General features: G+C 40.4%; 1 protein-coding gene across 1 annotated transcript in view; it reads right to left on the bottom strand.

The window, feature by feature from the left end:
* The window catches only part of LOC122561887 (semaphorin-3E-like), a 309,586-nt gene that overhangs the window by 50,661 nt on the left and 246,981 nt on the right, over positions 1–11,944 (bottom strand). Inside the window, exons 9-10 of the mRNA XM_043714219.1 lie at positions 9,584–9,653; positions 5,946–6,090 (exon numbers count right to left, since the gene is read on the bottom strand). Of these exons, the coding sequence (XP_043570154.1) occupies positions 5,946–6,090; positions 9,584–9,653 (215 nt within the window). The remainder of the gene's footprint in view (positions 1–5,945; positions 6,091–9,583; positions 9,654–11,944) is intronic.

Below are 11,944 nucleotides of genomic sequence, written 5' to 3'. Positions count from 1 at the left end.
CATTTTCCATGTGCCTATCCAAGAGTCGTGTAAATGTCCCTAATTTATCTGACTCTACAGCCACTGCTGGAAATGCATTCCACGCACCCACCGCTCTGTGTAAAGAACCTACCTCTGACATCTCCCCTGAACCTTCCTCCAATCACCTTAAAATTATGCCCACTCGTGATAGCCATTTCTGCCCTGGGGAAAAGTACCTGGCTACCCACTCTATCTATGCCTGTCATCATCCTATACACCTCTATCAAGTCACCTCTCACCCTTCTTTGCTCCAGTGAGAAAATCCTAGCTCACTCAACTTTTCTTCATAAAACATGCCCTCCAGTCCAGGCAGCAACCTGGTAAATCTCCTCTGCACCCTCTCTAAAGCTTTAACATCAAGAAAGAGTTGGATAGAGCTATCAAAGATAGTGGAATCAAGGGTTATGGAGATAAGGCAGGAACAGGATACTGATTAGGAATGATCAGCCATGATCATATTGAATGGCGGTGCAGGCTCGAAGGGCAGAATGGCCTACTCCTGCACCTATTGTCTATTGTCTATTGTCTATTGGTCACCACATTATACGAAGGATGTGGAAGCTTTGGAAAGGGTTCAGAGGAGGTTTACTAGGATGTTGCCTGGTATGGAGGGAAGGTCTTATAAGGAAAGGCTGAGGGAACTGAGACTGTTTTCATTGGAGAGAAGAATGTTAAGAGGGTGACTTAATCGAGACGTATAAGATAATCAGAGGGTTAGATAGGCTGGATCGTGAAAGCCTTTTTCATTGGATGGTGAAGGCTAACACGAGGGAATGTAGCTTTAAATTGAGGAGTGATAGATGTAGGACAGATATCAGAGGTAGTTTCTGTATTTAGAGAGTAGTAGGGGCGTGGAACACACTGCCTGCAATTGTAGTAGACTCGCTGAAAAGAAGGGCATTTAAATGGGCATTAGACACACATACGGATAATAATGGAATGGTGTAGGTTAGAGGGGCATCAGATTAATTTCACAGGTCGGTGCAACATTGAGGGTTTATGGACCTGTACTGTGCTGTAATGTTTTATGTTCTATGTTCTATGATTCACACTGAAGGATTTCCATTTGGAACATCCTAAGTCAAATGATGTTTAATATTTGGATTTGACCAAGAGCAGGCTTGGTGTATGTGGAGGATAAGTGAGGTTAAATAGAAGGGTGAGCTGTCAGCAGAGACAGTGCCTACTGATTATCAGTCAACATCCAGATTACATCTGAGTGTGGAGGAGAAGGACAGGATACCAGATAGCACACACTGCTGCTACTGAGTGTCTGTGCTGGAGGGTGTGAATGTTTATGAATGTGGAGCCAATCCAGTGGGCTGCTGTGTCCTAGATGATGGCAAGCTTCTTGAATGTTTTTGGGGCTACACCCATCCCAGCAAGTAGGGAGTATTCCATCACACTCCTGACTTGTGCCTTTTAGATATTGGACAGTTTTTACCCAGTCAGGAGATGAGTTATTCGTCACAGTATTCCTAGCCTCTGATCTATTCTTGGGGCCACTATATTTATCTGGTGAATCCAGTTAAGTTTCTGGTGAATGGTAACCCCCAAGATTTTGATAGTGAGAGATGTGGTGATGGTGGTTATTTTATTGAAAATGGTTATTGCCTGGCATTTGTGTGGCATAAAGTTTCTTTGCCACTTATCAGCCCAAGCCTGGATGATTTTCCAATTGAGCACCAAAAACAGGATTTTATGGAATTGAAACTTGACCAAGTGGTAACAATAAGTAACATGAATAAAGACTGATGCAGAGCTACTCAAGGGACAATTACCAGATTGGTGTGTGCTGGACCAGAAAGGTTACAGATGAGAGAGGGCTGGTTATGGAGGTACAATCTGGAAATATTGTTGGTCTCATTGTGCTGCTAAAAAAGACTGGTGACAGAGGGTCGTCACTGAATTTAGTCAAAAATATCTTACTGTGGTATCATCCTGCTCTGACACTGAGAGACAGCAAGATGATTTCATTTCCCATCATGATGTATACAGTGTGTCACTATTGCATTATACACTCAAACATACCAGTTTACACTGCACCTCCCCCAACTCTCTGATTCCATTGATTGTATTAAAGCTTAGACATGGAATAGATCAGATACCAGGCAGGGCCCGGTCTCTCTAAATTCCCAGATATGGAATGGTGCCTCTACAGATTAACAGGGCATTCCCAATATCCATATTCCCTGGGTGCTTTGTAGTATCATCATTACCTTTAATGGGAATCATATTTGTTTGCTTCTTGACAAATTCTTACATCTGCTCAGAATTCACTGCACAAGCCCAGACACTTCATTTAGATATATAAGCGAGAGGTTTTCACCTCATCTATTTGGATCTGATCCCAGAAGTGAAATAACATCTTATTAAACCATTGAACCATCATTTTCTCCACCCTGAAAACAAAATGTAATGCTTCTGACATGTAATTACATGCTTTAGGCAGAGCACTTTTACAGCTTTAAGCCATTCACCAGTGCTGGTTTGGTACTGTTTTCCTTTTACAAGTCTTGTTCGGGTGGAGGTCACTATTGGAGGGTTACATTCTAACCTCCAGTTATATTATGCATGTTTTGAGAGGATGCATTAGTCAGGACCCGTTCAGGTCAAAGTCAAAAGATTTATTTTCATTTCATCTTCCTGATTATTAAATGCAATAAATCTCAATAAATTTGATTCCAAATAAGAATTGGCTTCTGTGAAATTCAGTGATCCTGAGCTGTAAACGTAGGTATTTCCCAATATAACACCAACTCAGATACATGGCAATTTCCTTCTCCTCACAACCTCTGACAGGGGCCTCTCCTCCATTTGGTCCTCTACTACGATGGGCAGTTCGGGTCAAACTCCAAGAAAAGGAGGGGAATTAAAGCAGCATCTATCAAAGGTATGGCTTATTGTACTGATACTCCATCTCTGTTCTACTGAAAGGCCAGTTACATCTAAGAAACAGAAATATCATTCATACTGAAATGTGACAGTCAACGATATGTTTGATTATGCATTCAAAAGCTCAATCAAGAGTGAGACTTTTGAAAAGGTAGAAAGTTATTCATCGTTTTTTTTAATCAACATTGTCTAATGTTCACTCAATTTAATTAGCATAATGTTTCAACATTTTCCTATTTCCCCTGGAATCTGAGTACAGTATCAGATAGCTGGGGAACTCTCATTGTCATTGTGTCTTTCTTTCAAGGGAAGGTGTGATTGAATGTTCAATGGTCATCTGTAGAAAAGAGGTGGCCGCAGACTGCAGAATCTTTGATGGAACATTGACCAGAATCAGTTTCGATTACTCAAAGACAAATTAATATTTTAGGGAGAAATTGTTTTCCAATTTCTCAGTAAAAAACAAAATCAAACTGGTGAATATGTCCTCTTTCTGGAGAAAGACAATTCCTGCTTCAGCAACTTTTTTTGAAGAATGGATAAAGCTCCCAGTGAGAACAAATCTGTTCTGATGATGTATGTGGTAGTTTTAGGTTTGGCTGGCTCTCATTAGGATATGTGGAGACTCTTACCGATCCTGAAAGATAATCTTTTTATTTCAACATGATTCTAAAACTGAGTTCCAGTCAAAGCTGTATAAACGTGAGGAGTGATTGTCAGGGATACCACACTGACTGTGAAACTGGTCATTCCATGCAATGTACCAACAGCTTCCCAAATGTGGACTTGGTGCATATATCATCTGGGTAAGTCTGAAGGGCAGGAGCCAAGAGAACAGGAGAGGAAAGGGGAATGACCTCTTTCCATGAATTGAATCTTAAAGGATTAGGAGGATTACACATAGTTACTGTTAATCCAATAATACTGGGTAATTAACCCATTTAAACATTCAACGGTGCATTTGAACAGGTTCGGTTCTTGGCATTGTTTCTTATTGAAGGAACCCTTTAGTGGTTAAAGAATTTCACAAAAGTCTTTCTTTGAATTATAAATGAGATGGTTCTGCAACCCGTAAAATTAGTGGCAGTGTGGGAAAGGACATTCTCTGCATCCTCATGAATATTTAACTTGCTCACTTTGATTTCCTTAGGTCAGTGCTGAAAGCATACTGAAGAAGGGCTCATGCCCGAAATGTCGATTCTCCTGCTCCTTGGATGCTGCCTGACCAGCTGCGCTTTTCCAGCAACACATTTTCAGCTCTGATCGCCAGCATCTGCAGTCCTCACTTTCTCCTCAATAATCATTATTGCCAGGAACAACTTTATTTAATGATAATCCAGATATGATGAATTATGATCAGGACATTGTTTTTGCAAACTTGTTTTTGTTCACAGGTTACCAAATTGCCATTTGTGACATTTCGTGTTGATACTTCAGTGGTCTTCATTTTTTGGGTGGCAGTTGCAGTGGGAGGAGTGGCAGCGAGGACCAGGGGCCTATGGGAAGGTAAACATAAAGTATAAAAACTTACCCTGTGTATAGGTGGAGTGCAGGCTGAGCAGGAGCAGGACTGCTGCCTAAGGTTATATATTTGGGCGTTTGCTTTACCCGAAACATTACTCAGGTAATGTCTCCCACCCATCCTCCTCTAACCAAAAAAAGGTTCTGTGCGCCAATTGGTAAGGTGACTAGTTTTTTTTTGTGGTTTTCAATAGTCGCGTTGGAAATTTAGAATAATGGGAATGGAGGTTAGGGCATTTGAAAGTTCCTCCTGTAGAATGTGGGAGGTAAAGGTCACCACTAATATACCTGCTGACTACATCTGTGGGAAATGCACCCAATTCCAGCTCCTCAAAAACCGCATTAGGGAACTGGAGCTGGAACTGAATTAACTTCGGATCATTCGGGAGGAAAAGGAGTTTATTGAGAGGAGTCACGGGAGGTTGACATACCTCAGGTACATGAAAAAGGCAGATGGGTTACGGTCATGGAATGGAAAGTGAACCCAGCAGGCAGTGAAGGGATTCCCTGTTGTTGTTCCCCTCAACAACAAGTATACCGCTTTGGATACTGTTGGGATGACGACTTTTCAGGATAAGCAATGGGGCACAAGTCTCTGGCACAGAGTCTGTCCCTGTTGCTGAGAAGGGAAGGGGGAAGAGGAGCAGAGCATTAGTCATTGGGGACACCACAGTTAGGGGGACAGATTGGAGGTTTTGTGGGAATGTGAGAGACTCACGGTTGGTGTGTTGCCTCCCAGGTGCCAGGGTGCATGACGTCTCTGATCATTTTTCCAAGATGATTGAGGGGTAGGGGGAGCAGCCCCAAGTTGTGGTCCACATAGGCACCAATGACATAGATAGGAAGAGAGATGGAGATTTAAGGCAGAAATTTTTTCTAAATTCTGTTTCGGGCAAAAGCCTGATGAAGGAGTACCTGATGAAGGGCTTTTGCCCGAAACGTCGATTTTACTGCTCCTCGGATGCTGCCTGAACTGCTGTGCTTTTCCAGCACCACTAATCCAGAATAAACCTCTATAAAGTCATCCCTCAGCTTTCTAAACTCCAGTGAAAAAAGTCCCTGCTTATCCAAGCTCTCCTTCTAACTCAAACATTCCAGTCTTGGTAATGTCCTTCTAAGTCTTTGTAAATCTGTTGAGCATCTGTTTTACTTCATCCACCCTTTGGGTCATACTGGGCTTATAATGTTCCTGGAAGGTGTTTTGGATGTTTCATCAAATTTAAGGTGCTATATAAATTTCAGTCATTGTATGGTATATGAATTGAGCTCTTGGTAATATGAATATTTAAGGCCACTACTTGGTGCCTCCATACAGTTCAGAACGAGAATTATTTACAGAGAGTTAAAGGCACAAACCTGGGTCCATCATCCCAACAATAGTTGCATTGTTCAGTAATTACACTACATTAGGAAATTTAAACTCTGAGGATTGACATTTGCATTTATTTGGTAAATAATTTGTTATTCATACACAGTAAAATATTAACTTAAACATGAAATACACTTACACAGCCTGGTCTTGGATAAGGCACTTTCCCCTCGTACGCTGCCCAGTGGTACTCAGGTCCCTCTTTATGTGCATAGGGTCCATTGAATGCTTCACGGATAGTAGACATGTGATAGACACAGACAGCATACCCTTGGAATACATTGCTGTGAGATACAGATTCAGCATTGTCAAAAGGTACGAGTGGATACAATAGTTAGTCTTTCAATGTAAGTACATATCTAATAACTTGCATTATGTTTTGTCTTTCATGATGTGTGGTCCTGAAGCAGCTCACAGCCAATCCTGTACTTCTGAACCATAAGAAAGAGTCAACTTGCACACAGGTCCATCCCACAAATTCAAGTCTTTTCTACTATGCATTTAAAAGTGTAACATTTCTTGATTTCTTTTGCCTGACATATTTAGTTTTGGAGTTACCTGGGAGTCTACATCACTTTACCATTGTCTGATTATTACTACTGGATAGGTTTCTGCAGAGTGTTCCTCTCACACTGAGTTTTCAATGTAGTAGTATCAGTGAGACAAGGTGGATAAGACATGAGGATGCATTTAGGAAGGAGAGTTAACTCAAACAAACTCTTGCCTGTTTTCTGATACCTGACAATTGGGCGGCATTGGCAGAAGCATACGCATTCATTGCCATTTTCTTTAGCCAGGACGCTGAACATATTGGCTAATGTGAAGGAAGTCAGAATAGAAGAATCAATACAGGTTGACATTAAATTGGAGCTAAATCATTAGGATGTTTGTTATTCAAATAAATAATGAGTCAAGTATGGATTTATTTCCTTTAGTTTGTTTTATTCCTTTGAAGCACTGTTGGTATCAATGTATAATTCATCATTTGAATCTTGAAAAGTCTCTCCAAGAATAGGAGTTGGTTTGCATGCTAAATGTAAAAATGAGGAGTTGGTGGGATAATGAGTGGTTGCCATTGACTGTGCATTATCTGCCCTAGATGGGGGATGTCAGTAAGGAGTAATGTCCAAAGATTGATTCATAGAATCCCTATAGCATGGAAACAGACACTTCAGCCCATCAAGTCCACACCGACCCTCAGAAGAGTACCCCACCCAAACGTGTTCCACGACCCTATTATTCTACATTTTACCCTGACTAATGAACCAACCCACACATCCCTGAACACTATGGACTGTTTAGCATGGCCAATTCACCTATTTTCTACATCTTTGGAATGTGGGAGGAAACCCACACAGACACGGGGAGAATGTGCAAACTCCACACAGACAGTCACCCGAGGCTGGAATTGAACTCAGGTCCCGGCCACTGTAAGACAGCATCCTTCCCAGATGTCACAACACTCATAATCAAAAGCTCCAGACTAATGCACTGGGAACATGGATTTGAATCCCACCATGGCAGATGGAGACATTTTGAAATTGAATTCAGTTTAAAAAATCCCTGGATTTAAAAGCTAGCCTCTGGTTCATCAATGTCCATGAGAGAGGGAAATCTGCAAAGTCTGGCCAACTTTGACTTCAGACCTTGAGTAATGTGATTGATTTTTAACTACTCTTTGAAATGATCCAGCAAGCTGCTCAGTCCAAAGGCAATTAGGGATGGGCAGTAAAAGCTGGCCTTGCCAGTGACCCCCACTCCCAATGAACAAATAAAAAACAAACTCTTGTACTTCTTCACTAGATGGCCCCTATCACTTGCTTGACCTCTTACACTCCATTATGTATCATCAGTATATTTGAGGATGAAGCTCACTCTGGTATGCCATGGTTGAAAAGGATTTACCAATGGGTGTTGCATTTTCAAAAACATGATGCCAAAATAATGGGGTTATCACATATGCCACGATCTACAGTGGCCTTCAGACAGTTTTCAAATGACAAACCTTCTGTTAAATACTTGAATTAATTTAACAAAATGAATATTGAAATCGGTGGAGTGTAGAGTTGTTCTGGGAGGAAATACAGTTTTGTTAATAGAGCAGGAAATGTGAGACTTACTGCAGGATGTTATCTCACTGCCATTTGAGTTTACAATTGTTGGAATAATGCAGTCCAGACAGTTCAGAAGCTGCAATTTAGATTGGACGATTGAGTGCGTCTTTATTTTCCAATACCTTTCTCATTTAAAGAAAATGCATGTGATCTTGTACACTCTCATCTAAGATTATAAACCCAACAAATTAGAGACGGTGTCCTGATGTATGAATATGCAGAGTTGCTCTGCAGAGAACAGCTTGCAGCAGTGAATCTATCCTGGTAGCAGTTACAGTTCCACATGTGATTTATATTGGAAATAACAATCTTATTTATTTTACATTGCATCAAATGTTTACCTGAAGCAACAACAACTGAATGTAAGGTCTCCATGGGGAAAATGATTGCAAAGCCCAGACATATCAACCACAAAACAGTACAAGCACTACACTTCTGCAAAGACATTAAGTTTATTCCTTAGCTGGTCTCTGACATTATTTTCAATGCCAGCAGCTCTAATGGATTCATCTGTAACAGGATGTCCCTGAGGTTTTCGACTCTGCTCCATTATGTTACAATCAATGCAACTCCTGAGAAAATTCAACTGAATGTGAGTGGGAATGCAACATTAAGCTCAACATATCTTTGCAAACATCACACTGCATTGGAACAATTTGTGAGAGAAAGGGTTTTAGCTTTAGTTTCAACTCACAATCACTCTAAGCTACAATATAAATTGCAAAAATTCAGAGTTTTAAATTGTGAGGCCTGTTATAGAACTCAAAAGTAAAACCACAAAATTCCCCTTAACATACACAATGTAGAAACACTAGTCAAAACTAGAGCTATAGAATTCCAATCAAGAGTCATATTAATCCCTTTGTGGGCGAGATCAAAACTAGCGTGCATAACTTTAAGGTAAGAGGAGAATGTTTTAAAAAGGACAGGTGGGGCAACATTTTTACACAGAGAGTGGTTCATGTGTGGAATGAACTTTCAGAGGAAGTGGGGATTGCAGGTCCAGTTACAATATTTGAAAGACATTTGGATAAGTACATAAATAGGAAAGGTTTAGAGGGAGAAACAAATGGGACTAGTTTAGTTTGGGAACGTGGTCAGCATGGACTAGTTGGACAAAGGAACAGGAAAATCAACGTTTTGGGCTGGAGCCCTTGGGGATGGAGAGATAAATGGGAGGGGGTGGGGCTGGGGTGCAATAGGTGGATGGAGGTGGGGGTAAAGGTGATAGGTTGGAGAGGAGGTTGGAGCGGATAGGTGGGAAGGGAGATTGACAGATGGGACAGGTCATGAGGATGGTGCTGAGCTGGAAGGTTGGAACTGGGGTAAGGTAGGGGGAGGGGAAATGAGGAAACTGGTTAACTTTGATACTCACCACATTAATGCTGGTAGACCTGTTGAGTTTTTCCAACACTTTCTGTTTTTATTTCAGATCTCTAGCATCTGCAATTTATTCTTTTTATTATATATAGTTCTATCTGTTTTAGAAGCTAAGTTTCTAAATAATTATATCACGAATCTTTATCGCATCAGCCTGTTCCATATTGTTAGCTTGAGTCTGTTCCATAACAGCATGAATCTGAATTCCTGCCTTGCCTTACATATAGATATCAGAATTAGAAAAGAGCAGTGACAAAATTGTCAGCTGAAGATTGAAGTTTACCTTGTAGTTCTGAATAAAACATAAATATCTGGGTTTTTATGGTCTCTGGTCTGTATCAGAAACACATCCTCTGTAAAGAAATTAAATTAACAGGATTAGGTGGATTGCAATATCATGCTGTGTATCTCGATAAAGGCTAAAACAACAAGAAGGGAGCTCACTGCAGTCACTAAACCAAGTTGCCATTTTCTCAAAAAAGTAGACAAGAAATGCTTACCTTCTTGGAAAACACACAAATGATTGATTGAAACTGGAGCCTCTTACACATTCATAAATAAATAATTTAAGGCTCTTTCATTCTAGTCTATGCGACAGAAGTATATGGGAAATAAGCTTGAACAAACAACCAAGACTACTTAGGAAAAAATCAATAAAACTAGCAAAGAGCATCTGTCATTATAGTGGGAATTTTAGAGACTTCTAAATGGTCTATCTTTACTGACTTTAAATTATCATTGTTTGTAGAATCTACAGAGTAGGTAATGGGTACATTAAGTTTCTATGCTATTATTATAAGATATGTGAAAAGCATCCTTTAAAATTATCAACTAAAAATATGTTCTTCAGCCACAGATGAACCATCGTGGCCTCCTTCTATGATCCCCAGAATCACAGATGACAATTTACAGCCAATTCCATTAACTCCAAGTAATTTAAGTTAAAAATCACACTACACCAGGTTATGACGGAGCAATGTTCCGAAATCTAGTGCTTCCAAATAAATGTGTTAGACTATAACCTGGTGCTGTGTGATTTTTTTTTAACTTTGTCCATCCTAGCTCAACACTGGCACCTCCAAGTCATGATATAATATTAAAAAATGGCTGAACACACTGGAAGATGTAAAGACTTTGAGTACTGACAACATTCTGGCTATAATACTGAAGACTAGTGCTTCAGAACTTACTGCACCCCAAGCCAAATGATTCCTGTCCAGCTGCAATATTAGCATTGACCTGAAAATGTGGAAAACAAAGCATAGAGAATTAATCTCAACATTCCTGTGTTTTGTATATTTCTCCACAATGTATTATTAATAATGCAATTCTCTGACCTGGTGAATCTAGATATCTTTAAGATGATCTGGTCTGTATTTTTTCCTTAAGATTACAAGGCTTTCTTTTGTTTTGCTAAATCACTAGAACCATCCATTGAATTGAATTGGTAGAAACAATATCAATCTTTCAACAGATTAAGGAGATGGTGTGGGCCTTAATATATAAGAGGATTATTTATAGCTGGAGGGATGGCCTACAGGCTTATTTAACAATTATATCCAAATGGACAATCTGTTCTTCGAATAAATTGTCTAAATTTCAATCTGAACATGGGTGTGTGCCTGATGGAATAGGTTTTTCGGTGTGTTGGGTTTAGTAAAAACTGGAAAACCTGAAGAAAAAGATTATAAATAACATCGACATCTATGAAGAATCTCTTATGGACCTCCCCAATAATCCAATTGTTAATAAACAAAAATATCTGCAAATTTCTGCATCTTGGGATCATTCATTGTTGAAATGATTAAATCAATTCATGAAATCACTGGCAACAAATTCAAGCTACAGTTCCACCTCCTGCCCATTTTCTGTTGACAAATGAATTACTTTAGGCCTTTTAGCTCCAACCTGTTTTAGACCAGCTCAATAAATACCATCTTTTGTGCCTGTGCTTGATAGTATGGTTCCCTTTTTGAGAGGAAATTTACGGTCTCCCTCTTAGATTACTTACAATGTGGAAACAGGCCCTTCGGCCCAACAAGTTCACACCGACCAGCCGAAGCGCAACCCACCCAGATCCATTCCCCTACATTTATCCCTTCACCTAACACTACGGGCAATTTAGCATGGCCAATTCACCTGACCTGCACATTTTTGGACTGTGGGAGGAAACCGAAGCACCCGGAGGAAAGCCACACAGACACGGGGAGAATGTACAAACTCCACACAGACAGTCGCCTGAGGCAGGAATTAAAGAAAGGATTGTGAGGATGATTCAGGAGAAGAGTGAAAGTAATAGGGTGATTGTTATGGGGCCTTTAACTTTCCTGATATTGACTGGGAAAACTATAGCTCGAGTTCGTTAGATGGGTCGGTGTTTGTCCAATGTGTGCAGGAGGGTTTCCTGACACAATATGTAGACAGGCCAACAAGAGGGGAGGCCATACTGGATTTGGTTCTGGGTAACGAACCAGGCCAGGTGTTAGAAATTATGATGCGGTGAGGCATGACTTAGGATGTGTGGCTTGGAAAAGTAGACTCCAAGGCAAGAGTGTAAATGATATGTGGAACTTGTTCAAGGGGCAACTATTGAGTGTCCTTGATAATTATGTACCTGTCAGGCAAGGAGGAAAGGGTCGTGCGA

The sequence above is a fragment of the Chiloscyllium plagiosum genome, chromosome 23 (assembly GCF_004010195.1).
Source record: "Chiloscyllium plagiosum isolate BGI_BamShark_2017 chromosome 23, ASM401019v2, whole genome shotgun sequence".
Classification (NCBI taxonomy): Eukaryota; Metazoa; Chordata; class Chondrichthyes; order Orectolobiformes; family Hemiscylliidae; genus Chiloscyllium; species Chiloscyllium plagiosum.
The sequence above is the reverse complement of the archived record's forward strand: the minus strand, read 5'-3'. Positions and strand labels throughout refer to the sequence as shown.